The sequence below is a fragment of the Oryza sativa genome, chromosome 1 (genome assembly GCF_034140825.1).
Source record: "Oryza sativa Japonica Group chromosome 1, ASM3414082v1".
Classification (NCBI taxonomy): Eukaryota; Viridiplantae; Streptophyta; class Magnoliopsida; order Poales; family Poaceae; genus Oryza; species Oryza sativa.
Window position 1 is genome coordinate 42,305,129 of NC_089035.1, and position 20,310 is coordinate 42,325,438.

The 20,310-nt window shown below is 46.8% G+C and overlaps 2 protein-coding genes across 2 annotated transcripts; both read left to right on the forward strand.

Annotated features, from left to right (window-relative positions):
• The first annotated feature begins 511 nt into the window (after nucleotides 1–511).
• Nucleotides 512–3,582, forward strand: LOC136354927 (serine/threonine-protein phosphatase 7 long form homolog). Its single transcript, XM_066306789.1, has 7 exons — nucleotides 512–876; nucleotides 961–1,371; nucleotides 1,465–1,763; nucleotides 1,840–2,098; nucleotides 2,191–2,476; nucleotides 2,567–2,698; nucleotides 2,762–3,582. Exons 1-7 carry the CDS (start codon nucleotides 667–669, stop codon nucleotides 3,049–3,051), a joined length of 1,887 nt encoding a protein of 628 aa, XP_066162886.1. The 5' UTR covers nucleotides 512–666; the 3' UTR covers nucleotides 3,052–3,582.
• Nucleotides 3,583–4,264: 682 nt separating this feature from the next.
• Nucleotides 4,265–16,161, forward strand: LOC9267875 (glucan endo-1,3-beta-glucosidase GII). The gene is made up of 2 exons (XM_015795644.1): nucleotides 4,265–5,076; nucleotides 16,044–16,161. Exons 1-2 carry the CDS (start codon nucleotides 4,268–4,270, stop codon nucleotides 16,159–16,161), a joined length of 927 nt encoding a protein of 308 aa, XP_015651130.1. The 5' UTR covers nucleotides 4,265–4,267.
• Nucleotides 16,162–20,310: the final 4,149 nt, after the last annotated feature.

Consider the following 20,310-nt stretch of genomic DNA (forward strand, 5'->3'; position numbering starts at 1 on the left):
CGATTTAGGAAATAAAATGATGTAATGAGTGTTCGGACTAAATACTTCTATCGTGTAATTTCAATTCAATCTTGTTGTAATGAGTACCTCCGACTATTGTTGTACTAGTAGTATTGCGAACTATTCGGTGTTGTATCATAATGTTATCGTGATGAGTGTTCGGACTAAACACTTTTGTTTGTTTGTACTCTTGTTTAATATGTGTTAGTAATTCGCTTATGAACATTTATTACTTATGTTGAACTAATTATTTATATGTTTCTGATCAACCTATTTGATGCAGGTATGGCGTACGACACACCGGCGCTGTTGAACCGTGGGATTGACAGGAACCACCGCTCGTTCCTGTCAGCAGTCGAGGGTGCACAGCTCAGCACCTTCCGTCCACGCACGTCGCGCGAGTGGTTGCGTGTCGACCCCCGTCACGTTCCTTGGTACGCGTATGTTCACATTTCAACTCAACTTTGCTTTGTTTTATACTTATGTTTGAAGTTTGCTCTATACAGGTTGCGTGCGGCAGGCCTTCTACCACTTTGTAGGCTTGTTGAGGCGGCGGCGGACGACCGTGACCCAGCGAAGCGGTGGGATGCAGACCGGTCACTCCTTGCCGCTCTTGTAGACCGCTGGAGACCTGAGACGCACACGTTCCACCTTCCCTGTGGGGAGATGGCTCCGACACTGCAGAACGTGTCGTACCTGCTCGGGCTACCGCTGGCGGGAGCACCAGTTGGTCCCGTCGACGGTGTTTTTGGGTGGAAGGAGGATATCACTGCGCGCTTCGAGCAGGTGATGCGCCTTCCACACCTAGGACCGACCACCACCCTTCCTCCGTACTCTACAGTCGGGCCTAGCAAGGCTTGGTTGCTCCAGTTCACTGTAAGTAAATAAGTTGTTATTATCATACGTGCTTATTTGCGACCGGATCAGTGTTTTGTACTAACATTTCATTCTTAACTGTAGGCGGACCTTCTGCACCCTGACGCTGATGATTACTCGGTCCGACGCTCCCTTGAGGCGTACCTGTTGTGGTTGTTCGGGTGGGTGATGTTCACTAGCACCCACGGGCACGCTGTGGACTTCCGGCTGGTCCACTACGCACGGTCCATCGCGGATGCTCAGCCACAGGACGTGCCGCAGTGGAGCTGGGGTTCTGCCGTGCTAGCAGCCACGTACCGTGCCCTCTGTGAGGCGTGCACGAAGACTGACGCGGGAGCGATCATCGCTGGCTGTCCTATGTTGCTTCAGCTTTGGGCAGCCGAGAGGTTTGCCATAGGGCGACCAGTGGTGGACAGCGCACCCTACGGGGTTGGTCGCAGCGCGCAGTGGCCAGAGGACGGTCCCACGATGGGGACTTACTGGTGTCGACGTGGGGTTAGTGCAACTTCGCTACGTTATAAGTTTATCAGTCCTCTTCTTTTTTTTTCCTTCACATAACATGTCTAATTCCGATCATGTTTATTGCAGCGTCGTTACGCTCACGTCCAGGTGAGACGTGGTTACCCGGACTTCGTGTTCGAGTTTGACCGTCTCCAGCCGAGCGACGTCATCTGGGAGCCGTACACAGAAGAGGCCGTCGCTGCGAGAGCACCGCTAGGACTTTCGTCCTTGTGCACACGCGACCAGGCTTACTGGCTCACCATCCTGCCGATGGTGTTCGACATTTTCGTTGAGCCTCACTGGCCGCAGCGTGTGATGAGACAGTTCGGACTTAGGCAGGTGTTTCCCGGCAACGTGCAGCCGACCGTCCCCCCTGCCGACCACTCGTGAGTTCGGATTGTTCATTTCTAAATTTTTATGATAATTACATCATCGAGCCATACAATTTACCTCTCTTCACAGGTTGACTCGACGGGGACAGCTAGCAGGCGCACTTTGGGCTCCACGTGTACAGCAGTACGTTGACGACTGGGTGTTAGCTACAGAGGAGGTGATCAACGAGCTCTTCCCACACACGGAGGAGAACTACCGTGACTACCTTCGCTGGTACCTTCCTCGCACTCGTGCGCATGTGACCTTCACTCCAGACGCCCCAGAGCCGCACGTTGCCGCTGTCACGGACGCGTATCCCACGCACCGTGACCGAGACTACTTCGTGGCGGTACGTCCAATTTGTATTACTTCCAACAATTATGTCATTTATCTTGCATAATATAGGACAACTACTGAATTTTTTATTTCCATCTTGCATAGGCTGATGCGGCACGGGATATCAGTGCCGATATCACCGCAGTCCAGGTGAGGTTGAACAGAGGTTTGCACTTGACTGACGTTGAGCAGAGGTCGACCTTCGACCGGATGCAGGAGAAGATGCGTGCGGTCATGCGCGTCTTCTCCTGTCGCAGCGCCGTGGACGTCGTACCTCCAGCTGGTCCGGTACACCCACGGCCTCGCGGTCCTACCGTCGGAGCAGGACCTCGTTTGTCTTCGAGCGCCCCTAGCTTCGGAGCAGTGCGACCTACAGCACCGGTTTCGCACGGTACAGTTCAGCCCAGATATTAGTTCATTTTTGTTTCAGCTTTTGCACGAATGTGTCACCATGTTTTAACTGCACGTTTCCTCATCGCAGGACCTCGTATGCCTTCGAGCGCGTTCGCAGGCACGACCGGCGCTTCCGCGAGCTCCGCAGGGGCGTTCGCCACCTCTTCAGGCGCGTTCGCCAGCTCTTCCTCTCACGGAGCGTCGATCCCTCGCCCACACGGTACTTTACTTTTTATTAATACTGTTAAATACCTATACGAAACTGATGGTCCTTGTCCAGCAGGATTTGCAGCCGGGATCTTCGGTACTGGGGCCTCTTCGTCTCACGCCGGTAGGACTGGTCCTACTAGCCAGTTCTACGACGACGACTTGCACGGTGCAGACCACCAGGACGTACTAGGCTCCTCTCAGCTTGGAGGAGCTCCAGAGGCGCACACTCAGGAGCAGCCAGAGGTCACACCTGTACAGGCAGGACGGGTTGGCCGTGCCGTACCCCCGGACCGACTCACGTACTCCCAGGGGCACATTAGGGCGCAGGGTAGGAGGGACAGGGGTAAGAGGCCTCGTCAGTAGTGTTCTACCTCTTCAGTCCTTATGTGACCGTTTCTTTTGGCTTACAAACTTGTAAAGCAGTACTACTTTTGCTATTACTACTGCAGTACTACTTGTGTTTGTCTCGTCTACGTAGTTCTTTTCATTCGTATGGTGCTTGAACAACTTATGCTCACAACAACACACTTTCGGCGCTTCACGGTAGTGCCATATCCAGTAGCGCGCACAGTCCACAACAGCACACATGAAAAGCGGCAGCTCGAGTTATCACTATCAACTTTCGGCGCTGCCTGTTGACATAAAGTGAATCACGCCCACGCGTGATCGTCTTGTCACATCTAATGAATAATGTATCTCATTGAGTTCACATATATTGCAGTGAAAACGACGCTATATAATTGACAATCTGAAGGCAACCTCTTCATATCTTCTTTCCCACTACCACACCACACACGAAAATGGAAGCCTATTAATTGGTAATACGTAATCTAGAATTGAGATTATGTACAACATTCTTCACTACAATTTTACATTTTGGCAGCAAACCAAATATGATCAATTGCAATTTTACCTTACCAAATATTTGGTAGTGCCAAAACTTGCTTATATTTTGGCATTAACAAAATATTTGTACGGTAACATTCCAAATATGCCCTAAAAAATAATAAAATTGTATTTTACCAATCTTGGAGATTTTAATCTTGTATAGTTTTCAATATAAAAAGATTTGATAACTATTGATATTTATATAAAAAAAATATAGAGCACAGTACAAAATCGCCCTCCCCCAGGGCGGCAAGGGGGCCGCCTGCAAAATTCCATGCCCCCTCGCCGCCCATTTGCAGGCGGGCCCCCGCACAGTGCAAAATCGCCCTCGCGGAGGGCGGCAAGGGGGCCGCCTGCAAATTTCCATGCCCCCCCTCGCCGCCCATTTGCAGGCGGCCCCCCGCACAGTACAAAATCGCCCTCGCGGAGGGCGGCAAGGGGGCCGCCTGCAAATTTCGTTGACGGCCGTCGCCCGAGAGCGAACGGCCGTCTGCCACGTCATTTTCGCCGCCCTCTGGGCGGGCGATTTTTAAAAATCGCCCTCCCAGAGGGCGGTAGGCGACTATTTCCGTCAATTTTCAAAATGGAAAATTATTTTTGTAAAACTTTTAATAAAAAAAATTATAAATAAAAAAAATTCCACGTTTGTAGTACTCCAGCTAACTGTTGCGGTGCACGTGCAGCCGTGCAAATGATCGGTGTGTGCTATGGCATGGTGGGTAATAACCTCCCGTCGCGGAGCGAGGTGGTGCATATGTACATATCCAAGGGCATCAAACGGATGCGCATCTACTACCCCGACAAGGAGGCTCTCAACGCCCTGCGCAACTCCGGCATCGCCCTCATCCTCGACGTCGGCGACCAGTTGTCCAACCTCGCCGCCAGCTCCTCCAACGCGGCCGCGTGGGTCCGTGACAACATCAGCCCCTACTATCCGGCCGTCAACATCAAGTACATCGCCGTCGGCAACGAGGTGGTAGGCGGCACCACGGAGAGCATCCTCCCGGCCATGCGCAACGTCAACTCCGCCCTTGCCGCGGCCGGCATCGGCGGCATCAAGGTTTCCACCGCGGTGAAATCCGACGTGATCGCCAACTATTACCCTCCCTCCGCCGGCGTGTTCGCGTATACCTACATGAATGGCATAGCTCAGTACCTGGCGAGCACCGGCGCGCCGCTGCTGGCCAACGTCTACCCCTACTTCGCCTACAAGGATAAACCGTGCATCAACCTCAACTACGCCACGTTCCGGGTGAGCCCCACAGAGAGGGACCAAAATAACGGACTCACCTACACCAACCTGTTCGACGCCATGATGCATGCCATCTACGCCGCGCTGGAGAAGGCTGGCGCGGGGAACGTGAATGTGGTGGTGTCGGAGAGCGGGTGGCCGTCGGCGGGAGGGTTCGCGGCGAGCGTGGACAACGCGAGGGCATACAACCAGGGACTGATCGATCACGTCAGGCGTGGCACGCCCAGGAGGCCGAGGCCACTGGAGACGTACACACTGGTGGAGAAACCATCTTTTATCGGTCGGCCGAATTCCACAATAATCCCGGTTGCAATAAAAACCGATCTTAGTCCCGGTTAAAAAGGGTAACGGGCATATTTGATCTCAGGCCCCCTGGGATCTTTAGTCCCGGTTGGTCATAACTTTAGTCCCGGTTGGTGTTACCAACCGGTACTAAAGATCACCGGGATCTGACTAAAGTCCCACCCCTTTATATATGTCTTCTTCCTCCTCCAGCCCGAGCAAGCTTCAAAATTTCTTTAAAAAAGAGGGGAGGTCATGCCAAAATTTATAGTGAATTTACTTTGGTGATTATATACAAATCGGAGGTGCCTAAAATATTAGCAACTTCATCCTCCAATATTTTTTTGGTCATATTACATTTGGAGCTATGTTTTGCACACTTTTTTGTCTCCAAAATTTTGTTGTAAGTTGATGAGAGAGAAAATTTGTGTGGGAAAAGAAAGAATATATAGAAATTTTGTTTATTTGCTAAATAAGGTTTTATAAAATAGTTGAGTAGGAAAATATAGTGAAAGTTAATCTTAAATAAAAGAAAACAAACTAAATTGAAAATTAAAATAATTTAAAACTTAAAAAATAATAAATAAGAATTATTTGGTGGAATATTTTATAATTTTTGTATGAATAATGATATGTCATTATTGTATGACTGTTGAAAGAGTTTGTGATTATTTTATCATTATTATATGACTGTCATTATTGTACGAATGATTATTTGTATACGATTTTTTTTTCATTTCATGTAGATGGATCGGCAATGGATGTACGCTGACCGGCGGTCCAAAGAGTTTATTGACGGCGTGCATTATTTTTTGAGAGTGGCCGAAGCTAACAAGCAGAAGGGTTTTATTTGTTGTCCATGCAATAAGTGTAAGAATCAGAAGGAGTATTCTGCATCCAGGACTATTCATTTCCACTTGTTTGAGTCGGGGTTCATTCCAAGCTATAATTGTTGGACATCCCACGGAGAGCAAGGGGTTGAAATGGAAGAAGATGAAGTGGAAGATGACAATATTCCAGACTTTGCTCAGTACGCTGGATTTGAAGGAAATCAAACGGGTGAGGAGGACAGAGATGCTGATTATAACGACGTTGCGGATGATCTTGGTCAGATGTTGCAGGATGCCAAGGAGGACTGCGAAAGTGAAAAGGGGGCCCATAAATTGGACAATATATTAGAGGACCATAGAACGTCGTTGTACCCAGGTTGCGAGCAGGGGCACAAAAAGTTGGATACCACTCTGGAGTTCTTGCAATAGAAGGCAAAAAATGGTGTTAGTGACAAGGCATTTGGCGATTTATTGAAACTTGTCAAGAACATTCTTCTGGAGAGAAACAAATTGCCCGAGACAACGTACGAGGCTAAGAAGATAGTCTGCCCTCTAGGACTGGAAGTTCAGAAGATTCACGCATGTCCGAATGATTGTATCCTATATCGCGATGAGGAGTACGAGAACCTAGAAGCATGCCCTGTTTGTAAAACACTACGATACAAGATTAGACGAGATGATCCAGGTGAGGTTGACGGGCAGCTAACGAAGAAGAGAATTCCTACTAAGGTGATGTAGTATTTCCCTATAATACCACGGCTAAGGCGTTTATTTAGGAACAAGGGGAATGCTAGAATGATGCGTTGGCACGCTGAAGAACATCAACAGGACGGGATGCTGAGACACCCCGCAGATGGTTCGCAGTGGCGAAACATCGACAGAAAATTTAAAGACTTTGGAAAGGACGCACGAAACATACGGTTTGGTTTAAGTACGGATGGCATGAATCCTTTTGTAGAGATGAGCAGCGGCCATAGCACTTGGCCCGTTACGATGTGTATCTACAACCTCCCCCCTTGGCTATGCATGAAGAGGAAGTACATAATGATGTCGATTATTATTCAAGGCCCTAAGCAACCTGGTAACGACATCGATGTGTTCCTAAGACCACTGGTCGAAGATCTTAAACTGTTGTGGAAGAAGAAAGGTGTCCCCGTGTGGGATGAGGATAAACAGGAGGAGTTTAACCTACGAACGCTGCTGTTCATAACCATCAACGATTGGCCTGCACTTAGCAACCTATCCGGGCAGTCAAACAAGGGGTACAAGGCTTGCATTCACTGTATGGATGAAACAGAAAGTACGTATCTTAAGCACTGTAGGAAGGTTGTGTACATGGGTCATCGTCGATTTCTTGCTGCAAACCACCTAGTACGGAAGAAAGGCAAGCACTTTGAACATAAGGCGGACCACCGTACGAAGCCTAAACATCACAGCGGGAAAACAGTGTTTGCTATGGTGAAAGATCTTAAAGTAGTGTTTGGAAAGGGGCCTGGCAGCCAGCCTATAGAGTGCGAAGATGGTCACGCGGCGATGTGGAAAAAAAACTCCATATTTTGGGAGTTCCTATTGGGAATTCTTGGACGTCCGTCACGCAATCGACGTGATGCACCTCACTAAGAACCTTTGCGTAAACCTTCTTGGCTTCCTAGGTGTATATGGAAAGTCGAAAGATACACTGGAAGCACGTAATGATCTGAAACATATGGAACAACGCGGCGACCTTCACTCGGAACCAAAGGAGAAAGGCAGCCATTACTTGAGTCCAGCCAGCTACACTCTTAGCAAGGCAGAGAAGGAAAGTATGTTTCAATGCTTGGAGAGCATCAAGGTACCATCTAGATACTCCACGAATATAAAGCGAATAATAAGCACGAAGGAGAAGAAGTTCACAAACCTAAAGTCTCATGACTGTCACGTGTTGATGACACAGCTGCTACCAGTTATAATAAGGGGTATCCTCCCAGACAATGTCCGGGCAACGATAACAAAGCTATGTTCTTTCATGAACGCAATTTCGTAGAAGGTCATCGATCCGGATAGGTTAGAGGCCCTTCAGAATGATGTGGTGCAATGTCTTGTCAGCTTTGAGTTGATATTTCCACCTTCATTTTTCAATATAATGACGCATCTGCTTTGTCACCTAGTGAAAGAGATCGGTATTCTCGCGCCTGTGTTCCTACACAACATGTTTCCTTTCGAGAGGTACATGGGCGTTCTGAAGAAGTATGTTCATAACCGTGCTCGTCCAGAGGCAAGCATCGCCAAGGGGTATGGAACAAAGGAGGTCATTGAATTCTGCGTAGAATTTATTGAAGACCTTCGCCCAATCGGGGTACCTGAATCACGCCATGAAGGGGAAAGGGGACTCTCGGAAGGAAAGCAATAATGACGGTAGACAACAATTTATTCCGTAAAGCCCATTTTACGGTTTTACAACAATCTTCATTGGTGGCTCCTTACATCGAGGAGCACTTGACTCTAGTTCGCGCCAGAAACATCGGTAAGTCCGATGCATAGATTACACGGCATCACATTGATACTTTCCTCGCATGGCTGCGACAACATCTCATGGGTAACGAGACAATTAACCAGCAACTGGCCTTCCTGGCGAGGGGTCCATCTGGCTCGATCGCGGCATTCCAGGGATATGAGATCAATGGGTATACATTCTACACAAGAGCCCAAGACATGAAGAGCACGAACCAGAACAGTGCTGTTCATATCGATGCCATGGGACACGATGGTACAACTGGCATGTATTACGGTGCCATCGAGGAGATATGGGAACTTGACTATGGACCTCTCAAGGTCCCTCTGTTCCGGTGCCAATGGGTTAGGTTGACTGGTGGAGGCGTAACGATTGATGACAGTGGGATGACAACGGTTGACCTTAACAAGGTTGGATACTCGGACGAACCTTTTGTCCTTGCCAATGATGTAACGCAAGTTTTTTACGTGAAGGACATGTCTAGCAAAGGAAAGAAGGGCAAAGGGCCTGACGAGCCGAAGCGCCACTTGGTTCTCCCAGGCAAAAGAAAAATCGTCGGAGTAGAGGATTACGATCAGTTTGATGGGCAATCCCCTTTCACAGTGACGATTGACCCTAGCATCCTCCTATCAAATGAAGACACCCCTTACTCACGTAGCGATCACAAGGAAGGAACAATAGTGAGGAGAAAGTACGTGCGGACAACCGTCACCGCCGATGTATTGCCGTAATTGTTGTAAACTATTTTGGATGTATTGAATATGCTAGTTATATATGATGATTAACAAATTTAAATCATGCATATGCTAGGTATATATAATTATTAGAATTTTTAAAAGTTTTAAATCATGCATGTGGTATTTACATATGTTAATTACAATTTTTAACAATTTAATATCATGCATATGCTAATTATATATGATTATTAGAATTTTTAAAAGTTTTAAATCATGCATGTGGGATTTACATATGTTAATTACAATTTTTAACAATTTAATATCATGCATGTGCTAATTATATATGATTATTAGAATTTTTAAAAGTTTTAAATCATGCATGTGGGATTTACATATGTTAATTAGAATTTTTAACAATTTAATATCATGCATATGCTAATTATATATGATTATTAGAATTTTTAGTAATTTTAAATCATGCATGTGGGATTTACATATGTTAATTAGAATTTTTAACAATTTAATATCATGCATATGCTAATGATATATGATTATTAGAATTTTTAAAAGTTTTAAATCATGCATGTGGGATTTACATATGTTAATTAGAATTTTTAACAATTTAATATCATGCATATGCTAATGATATATGATTATTAGAATTTTTAAAGGTTTTAAATCATGCATGTGGGATTTACATATGTTAATTAGAATTTTTAATGCATTATTTACTATTTTAGAAACACATATGCAACGAAATTCAATATTCAGTGCTATTATCTTTAGACCCGGTTCTTAACCCTAACCGGGTTTAAAACAGAATTTGGAAATAGCGGGAAAATATCTTTACTCCCGGTTGGTGAGAACAACCGGGAGTAAAGATATCTTTACTCCCGGTTCGTAACAACAACCGGGATTAAAAATCTAAAGATATCTTTACTCCCGGTTCAACCGGGAGTAAAGATCCGGGGGTATATATATTCCCGGTGCGCCCTTGTCTTCTCCACCAACACTTCGACGTTTTTCCATCGAGATCGAGCATCGGCTTCTCCTTCGCCACCACTGTCTAGGGCAACCCCGCGCCGACGCCGCCGTCGTCTCTCACCGTCGCCTGGCGGTCCTCGCCGCCTCCGCCGCAGACGCCGCCGCCGCGTCTCTTGGGTGAGAGCCCCCGCCCTCTCTCTCTCTTTCTCGATATAGCCCTCTCTCTCTCTCTCTCTCTCTCTCTCTCTCCAAACCGCTGCCGCGTGCCTAGCTATAGCTCGTTGCCGACGCCACTACGCCACGCCGCGGTCAACCGCCACTGCCGACGAACGACTTCGGCGCGGCCGCCACCGCCGATGACGCCGACGCCATCGGGCCCCCACGCCGCCGGACCGCGCCCCCACCGCCGCGAGACGACGCCGCCGCCGCGCCCCCACGCCGCCGGGCCGGCCCACGGCGCCGGACCGCGCCCCCACCGCCGCGAGACGCCGCCGCCGCGAACGAACGCTTAACGAACGTGAACGAACGCGAACGAACGCTTAACGAACGTAACCGAACGCGAACGAACGCGACCGAACGCGAATGAACGCGAATGAAACGTTAAAGAAACGTTAACGAACGCGAACGAAACATTAAGGAACGCGAACGAACGTGAACGAAACGCTTATGAAAGTGAATGCACTTGTACTAAAAGTGTGAGAACGAACGCGAGCGAAACGTGTACGAACAAGATAATTAAACGATTATTAAACTTAGCATACATATATGATTATATATATAGGTTAAAACGTGAAATACAATATATGTAACTTGGCCCTGTTTAGATAATATATTTTCCTGGTAATATTGCAGAGAAGACGTCGTTGTCGTCCCTCAAGCCGAAGTGGTAGCTAGCCATCGAAGGAATTCGCGTAGGCAAGTGATGTAAAGAAGTGATTGTTAGAGATTTAATATAAGATTATTAGAGTTTTAATATAAGATTATTAGATTATTAGAGTTTTAATATAAGATTATTATATTATTAGAGATTTAATATAAGATTGTTAGACTTAGCATATATGATTATTACAATTTTGATATAAGATTATTAGAGTTTGAATATAAGATTGTTAGACTTAGCATATATGATTATTACAATTTTAATCTAAGATTATTAGAGTTTGAATATAAGATTGTTAGACTTAGCATATATGATTATTACAATTTTAATATAAGATTAGTAGCGATTTAATATAAGATTGTTAGACTTAGCATATATGATTATTACAATTTTAATATAAGATTATTAGAGATTTAATATAAGATTATTAGAGGTTTAATATACGGAACTTAATTAGACTTAGCATATGTGAGTGTCAGAGATTGTTAGAGATTTAATATAAGATTATTAGAGGTTTAATATACGGAACTTAATTAGACTTAGCATATTTGATTGTTAGAGATTGTTAGAGATTTAATATAAGATTATTAGAGATATAATATTCGAAACTTAATTAAACTTAGCATATATGATTATCTAGGGTTCTAATACACGACACTTAGACTTAGCATATATGATTATTTGAGTTTTAATACAAGATTAATTAGTAGAGTTTTAATATTACGCTTAGCAAATATTTCTTCTATGAACAGATGGCTGATCGCGATGAGGAACAGATACTGTACGATACAATCGCAGAGGGAAGCAGCCAGTACTGGAACGAAGAAGAGGGGAACGAGGATCCAAACCAGTACTTGAACGAGGAGGGGAACGTGGAGAGGGATGCAGAGGGGAACGAGGAGGGGAACGTGGAGAGGAATGCGGAGGGGAACGAGGAGGAGGCTAGTGGAAGTCATCCCTCCGCTGGACAGAAGAGGGCACGCAGACAACGAGGTGCCGCGAAGAAGATAGAGGGTCGGCACATCATAACTGAGGTGGACGCAGACGGCCGACCTAGTGCCCCGGCAGAAGCAACCAAGAATTTTTGTACGCCACAGCGGTTGGGTTGTGAGGGATAACGTGCCTGTCAGCAAAACAAGGGCACGTGGGGATAATGACAGCTTTGTCCCGGAATCAGAGAAAGAGATGTTGTGGACCACAATGCTCAAGACGTTCACGCTCCCTGCGGGTACGGAGAACATAGTGAAATAGTGGACTCTTAAGAAAATGGCAGAACAGTTCTAGACCTTCAAGGGAGATCTGTACAAGAAATACATCCTGAAGGGACTAACACCGAACTTCGACGTATTCCCAAAGCTAAGGGATCATTGGGACGAGTTCGTTGCTTACAAGACAGGGCAACAAGGGCAAGCAATGATGGTCAAAAACAAGTAAAACGTTGCCAAGAAGAAGTACCATCACCACTTGGGGTCAGGTGGCTATAGCGTCGCAATACCGAAGTGGGAGGAGATGGAGGCAAGAATGATTGAGAGGGGTATCGAACCAGCCACCGCTAAATGGCCAGATCGATCGAAGTTCTGGTACTATGCTCACGGTGGAACGCTTAACCCAGTTGATGGCTCCCTGGTCTTCAGCGATCAGATACGCGAGGCTGCCAGTCGACTAACGGACGCAGTGGAAGCCTCTTCTCATGGCACGTTCCAACCCGACAGAGAGAAGGACGAGCTGTCACTCGCCCTACAGACTCTCGAGCATCCAGGACGAACACGAGGGAAAGGCGTGATTCCCTGGAAGATTGGATTCAAGGAGGACATCCACACGTACAAGAGTCGGATGAGGAGCAAGAGAGATACCGAGGCGAAGATTGCAGATCTTGAGTACAGGGTATCGAGCTACGAGCTCAGCATGCAAGAGGAGGTGGTCCGGAAGGTGGATGAACGCATGGCAGCACATCGGTCACACGATCCCCAGCCATACATACCTCCTCCAATGGTCAGCCCATCAGGCAATCGTAGCAGCTGCGCCTCAACGGGGCAGGTAGAATCACATAGCATGGACGCCATGCAAACCCAGGACGAAACCACCTGCCCCGTTGATGAGATCACGCAACGGACACCATGTAAGCTGCATATTCCCTTCAAGAACTTATCAATCAAGGTATGCTCGATGTAATATATGATTTTTGACTTGTACGTTCCGCAAGTTGCTGCTTAGGTTGATTACTAATAGATAACCTCTCATCACGTGAAGGTGGCGTCGGGAATGGCCATCCCAACGGACATTTCAGGGACTTACCACTACTGGCCGATTCCAGCAGGATACTCGAGGGTCGAAGTTGAGCTGGTGGAAGCCGTGTACGAGGACCTCGAGTTGGACTACCCAGGAGGAGACGGTGAGACGCATCTACGAGACACAAGCCACGCCATTATACTATGGCGCAAGCGGTACATCATCCTCCCTGGGCAACAAGCGGCGTCTCGTGCACCATCTCCTCCGGCTCCGCCGTCTCCTCCTGCACCATCTCCTCCGGCTCCTCTGCCACCTCCTCCTGCACCATCTCCTCCGGCTCCTCTACCACCTCCTCCTGCACCATCTCCTCCGGCTCCTCCGCCTCCTCCGCCTCCACCTCCACCGTGTCCGCCTGCACCTCCCAAGACAAGGTCTCGCCAAGCTCCACCTCCTGCCAGCACAAGGGCAACGAAGAAGGCCAAAGTTGACACCACCAAAAACAAGGAGCCGCCGTACGGTTGCAGTCAAGAGGAGCTTGACGCTTATGTGGCAGGAGAAGTGAAGAGGCAACTCAAGCCTCGGAGTCCTGAAAAGAAGATACCTATTAACCCGAGCGTGAAGAATTTCTTCAAGGGAATATCCACCGCAAACAAGGAGGCCTTAAAGCTATCGGACTATGACCGAACACTTAGGAAAGCCTATTACAAGAAGTCCAATCCAGTTCCTCAGCTTGGAAAACAACCACACCAAGTGGTCGAGCCGTTGGTGACCGGCGAAGACTTTGGCATAACGGATTTCATTTCGGACACCGGTCTAACTGTGGCTCTGTTGGTTGGAGGCGCACCAATCCCGAAGGCGGAAGTGGCATACAAGTTTGAACTCGGTAAACCGCTTGTCAGGCCTGAGCGGCTGCAGTCCCTACCGACACAAATGTATAAATTCCATGAACGGTACATGGAAATGAGCGCCAATGGTAGAGAGATGTTCGGAGCGAGGATTAGAAACCCCGACTTCTTGCAAGGAGAAGATGTTCTATGGATCCATTTCAAGGATGTCTTCGATCTGTACCATCGGGACGCCCTCGACGTCTCTCTTCTGAGCGCATGGATTTTGTAAGTATCTTTGAGTTCGATTTGTTTCGTTCAATAATTAGCTCCTGGCATATATGTAAGCAATAATAATTTCCTTTCATTGTTGTAGAATGGAGATTCAAAGGGCCCGACGGCGGGGGGTTTACGATACTGGGTTCATCGACCCTCGGAAAATCAACACCGAAATGCTCGACAAGTACGAGAAAGACACAGAGGACAATCTCGTCCATCTCCTAACGCAGCAGCATTTCAAGACGTTCATACTATTGTCGTACAACACAGAGTGAGTTTTTATTGTCGTTCGAACAAATTTCATTCCCATACATATAACATGTACATTCTGATATTTATCTCATCTCACGCATATTCCAGATTCCACTGGGTCCTGTTCTTTTTCGACTTGGACGCATGCAGAGTCACTGTGTACGAGGAGAAGGTTTTTGACAAAGGTCTTCCAACTGATAGACAGGTAATATAATGCCATCTATTCCAAAGTCACGGGACTCTGTTGCTATTATGTTGATCTCGGGTAATAATTAATTAATCATAGCTTGCAACTGCACATGTAGGGCTTGGGATCGGTTCCGTCAATTGGTCCGCGGGACTTGGAAAGAAAAACTTGGATCGAGGTTTCATTTTCCAGTGAGTACATGCATGATCCAAAATTATATTGAATTGAATCTCTAGTTACAGTTAATATAAAGAGTATATTAAATCTCTCATCGTTTCTCATGTAGTGTGCAAAGCAGGATAAGGGAACTAACTTATGCGGCTACTACGTATGCGAGTATGCCCACTGCCTATCAAACCAAATATACACCACACGAGAGCTCGATGTACGTATACATAAACCATTTAAAATTTCATTGCGTATCGATTTGTTAAGTTGTTTATTAATTTCATATATTGATATGTCATTATTTTTCGAATGATAGCGTATTCACATGAGGGAAAAACTCCCACATAAGGAATTTATCACGGCTGTTCAAGAACAACTGATGGGGTTCATCAACGAAGAAGTCCTTAATCCCGATGGTGAATTCTACTACGACGGATCGACAATTCATAACGTCGGTCCTTCCTCTTCTGACGTAACACCGGCGTCGAAGTCGTAGCTATAGCTAGCGAGCAAATGAATTGTACTATATATGCATATATATATATATATATATATGTATATATATATATATATATGTATATATATATATATATATGTATATATATATATGTATATATATATATATGTATATATATGTACGTACATTTACTTTAGTGTTAATATATATTTTGGTAATATATATGTACATAAAATGTTAAATGTTAAGTGCTTTAAATTATAAATATGTGTGTAATATATGTATTTATACATATCTACATACGCATATATATATATATATATATATATATATATATATATATATATATATATATATATATATATATATATATATATATATATATATATATATATATATATATAATCAACCATGCAGCAAACAGGGCCATGTAAATAAAAAAAAATGGTACATAGATCTTTAGTCCCAGTTAAAGATGGATCAGCCGGCCACGTGGCTGACCGATCTTTAGTCCCGGTTCGTGTTACCAACCGGGACTAAAGATCGATCTTTAGTTCCGGTTATTTTACTCGGGACTAAAGATCGCTATCTTTAGTCCCGGATTCATAGTCCCGGTTGGACAACCGGGACTAAAGGGGAGTTACGAACCGGGACTACAAACGATTTCTCTACCAGTGACATATTCGCCATGTTCAACGAGAACCAGAAGAACGGGGATCTCACCGAGAGGAACTTTGGCCTCTTCTATCCTAACAAGTCGCCGGTGTATCCGCTTACCTGCTTTCCGAACTAGCAGCTTCCAATATAAATAAACATGGAGCTGCAGGTGAGCAATGCTCTAATAATGCTGGATGTATGTTAACGTTCTCCGTATGTCGCATTAGTGTGTGTGCGCGCGCGTGTTTTTTGTGACATACGGCGTTATGGTTTTGATGATGGTATGCTTCATGAATAAAGAAAACCTTCAAGGTTTTTTATTGGTTGGTTGACAACAACAATAGCATGCAAGACTGCTGCAGTCTTCTGCAAGTCTGTGGCCACATAGTGGTAAAACATTGCCTCGTAGAAATGATATGATTTTTGATAAATTCTAAATGAAATCTTATATCCAGACACTATTTAGGACAATGTATTGGTTTCAATTTTGGACATAACTACAAAATTGTGATGATGACAAGGAACTAATACATACTGTGGGTCGAAATCTAGAGAAAACGGTCATGCAGATATTTCCCAGCCTCGGATGGAGATTTACAAACAGACTTGAATACATGTTTCTCTATTTTGTATTGGTATTATTAGTTATTGTCTAGTTATATCCTAGTTTTTATATGTTCTCTATTAAGTGAATTATGGAATATAAGTGGTTGTGATTTCTTTTAAGCAAAAACATTTTTTTCAATTATCTAAGACAAGAAACTTCAATTGGTACAAATATATTACATTGTATTTACACTCAAGAGATAATCCAATTGGTACAATGTATTTTTTTCCTAGACCAAAACACACTCAAGAATCATTGTATACACCCTTACACACAAAAGAACGAGCTTTGCATTATCATACAGTGGCAAAGCCAGGCATGTGGCTTGAGCCCTCGGGGTAGCTCTAAAACTATATATGTAAGTAGTCCTTCAGAATTCGGAGCTATCCTATATTTACCGATAATGATAATTTTGCCCTAACTTTTTAGGGTATTTCCCTGCTTTTTTTTGAAATGAAGCAGAGTTCTGCCCCTAGTTTGAATATATGGTGAGTTTAACCTGTTGTAAACCAACATGCCTATTAGCGGATCACCAGATCCGTTCCCTGTCCCTCCCATAGCAGTAGGCCCATCCCTTTGCCCTCAAGAACATTGCAGAAGTAGACAATGAACACATATATAGGTTGTAGCTCTCTCTTCATTATAGATCTCATCTGAGTACAAGCCAATCTCATATGTCTCACCCTGCCCCTGTATATATATGGGTCTTAGGAAGAGATATATCTTATCTCTACTCTGGTTCAGATTGGCCCATAAGAGACTTATCTCCTAGAGATTTGTTTCACAACATAACCATGTTAAGTTGAGCATGAAAAAGACATTTTTACCCTTTTTTACAATTGCATTTTTGCCTCAATTTTGAACAGCACTCGTGTATTCGCAACTTGTTTTGACTGAGATTTTGCAAAATATGACAAATATTTGCCCTGTTTTGAAAATACATTTTTATCCTTGCTTCCTATTGCGTATTTGTTAAAAAGTAAAAGCGAAAACACACAACTGAGCTTCAAATAAAAATTGACTAATTTAGCTCTAGGCTCACATTTTTTTTATCTAGCTGAGCTTTGTCATCATAGTTTGCTCTCACTCCTTTAAAAAAAAGGTATTTGCTGGCGGGCCAAATCCATCTTTCCAGGCGGACGGGCATTCTTTTTGCAAGCAAAGACCTGCAAAAATAGATGATTTTCGCATGCGGGCCCTCGGACGATATCTTCGTAGGCGATAGATTCACCCGCCTGCAAAAAAACATTTCAGCAAATAAAAAAACGCACCGCTGCCAGCCTCCCCCTCCAGCCGACAATGGCTCTCCTCCTTCATCCACCGCCGCCCCCATAGGCGTCGGCGTCGGTGTCGCGGCAGTAGTCGTCCTCGCGGCAGTCGTCGTCGTGGTCGCGGTAGTCATCTTGGTCGCGACAGTCATCATCATCGTCGGGAGAGGAGCCGCCGCCTCTCCACCTCGTCGCCGCTTACTTCAATCGTTCTTTTACTATGTTTTTTATTTTACCCTAGTTTTAGTCCATCTTTGTCGGTTTGCACCGTAAACCGTCCACCGCCGCTGCGAGAGTGTGACACCTCTTTATACGTTTGTCACGTGGAGTAGCATCGCTAACAATACACACGAGACAGAAACAGTTCTGTTCTTGCTGCACGCTGTTACCGAAAAAGAAAAAATCAAAGCCGATTCAATTTGCATCGGCTATCACTAGGAAGTTTCAGTTTTTGTAAATTTTTGCTACATACACACAGTAGCATACCAACGGAAATCAAGACCGTATATTAATTTATTCGGTCAAATATTTCGGCTATGAGCTATTGTAACGCTCCGCTTTTCGTGAGGCGTTAAAAACTAATTCGGCAAAATCCTAATTGCGAAAATTTTCGTTCTTTGTGTGAGAGTCTAAGTCGTGCCAGGATCTCAATTCAAATCCCGTTGCCCCCTCTCATCAAAATCGAAATCCTCCACCTCAAATTTCCAATCCTGATTCAAGTCACCGAGATCAAATTCCGAAATTCAATTCCTCTCTTTGAATTCTCGCCAAATACTTGTACCAACTCGAAAGATATCCAAATTCCATTCCCAATCCAAATTCTCTCCAACTCAAATTCTAAGCAAAAGTCTAATTTTCATCCCTCAGGTTCGTGGGCCGAATCCCCTCCCTCGGCCCATCTCTCCCCTCTGCCCTTCTCTCTCACGTGCGCTGCACGTGGTCACTCAGCAGAGCTGAGAGAGGAAGAGAGCTCCCGCCTCTCTGCCTTTTCTCTCCCTCTCCGTTCGCTCTCTCTCTCCCCGGCGTCGATTCCCGCCAACGCCGCTCAAATCTGCACCGCCTTCGCTCGTTCCTGCGCGCTCGCGCGTGGCTGACCGCCCGGTTGCCGCCACGTCAGCCCAGACGCCGCCTGTCCCCGCGCCTGCGCCGCGCAGCCGCCCGGCCCCGCTCGCCTTTAGCCGTCATCGCCGCTATCATCGCTCGGCCCCGATGCCTCCATGCCGCATCCTTCCAAAACCAAGAGACAGAGCTCGTGCTCCTCTCCCTCGTTCTCTCTCCCTCCTTCCTCCTTCCTCCCAAAGTGGCAAGGGAGCCAAGCTCTTTTCCCTCCCCTTTTCGCCTTTTTCCCCGACCACAGCCGCTGTCACCACCTGCCGCTCCTTGACCGCAAGCGCCGCGCCAGCCGAGCAAGCTTGACCACCAATGTCGGTTTCCCTCCTCCAAACCGACCTCTCCTTCTCGCCTATAAAGCCCGCGCCCTCCCCTCTCGTTTCGTCTTCGCCTCGCCCGAACCACCCGCGCCATTGTTGCCAGCCGCCAGCTGCTTGCCCCCGCGACTGCCTCCTCGCTGCCGCGCTGTGTCAATGGCCGCGTGAGCCTCGGCGTCGGCCTCGTCAAGCTCGGTGCCGCACTGCCGTGGCCAAGAGTGTGTGCATGCACACATCATCCTTTCGGCCTCGTTGCTTCCCTCCTTTGCCCGGCCGCGCCCTCTCGGTGCCGCGCCTCCCCGCCGTCGCGACCGCCTCGTCACGACTCCCTCTGCGTCGCCAACGCCGCTCCTCCCTCGCCGGTGAGCTCCCCACCGTATTCCTCCTCCTGCCGCACAATGCACCGCGCGCCTCGCCGTTGCTCTGTTTCAGCCGCCGCGCGCAGTCGCGCGCCGTCGTCGGGCCCCAGCTCATCGACCACCCTCACCAACACCGTCCTTGAGCTCCCTAGGGCCTCCCCAAACCATTCCCTAGCAATGCCGTCACCTGGCATGGCTTCGCCGCCATTACCGTCCGCTCCCGGAGGCCGCCGTCGACGCTAGCCCTCCTCGATGCTCCTCCACCCTATCCGGCGCCGGAAACGGAATCCCCGACTCCCAGAGATACTCCCACCACCTTGAATTTAATCCTTGTCGCCCCTCCGCCGTTTCCCCTTTTTCTCGCCGCCAGCGTGCGTCGCCGCAATCCGCCGCCTCCGGCCTCTTTCCGGCGAATCCAAGCCGTCGGCTCGCTTCCTCTCGTCCCTTCCCTCCTCCCCGGTGTGCTCCCTTTTTCCACTGAGGTCGTGCCTTGCTCCGGTGAACTCGGCCGCCGTCCGCCGTTCATTCCCGGCCTCCCCTTCTTCCTCCTCCCGTTGGCCCGCGTGGCAGCCACGTCGGAGCCACGTCGGCTGCGACCGGGTCAGCCGCCTCCTCCCTTCCCCA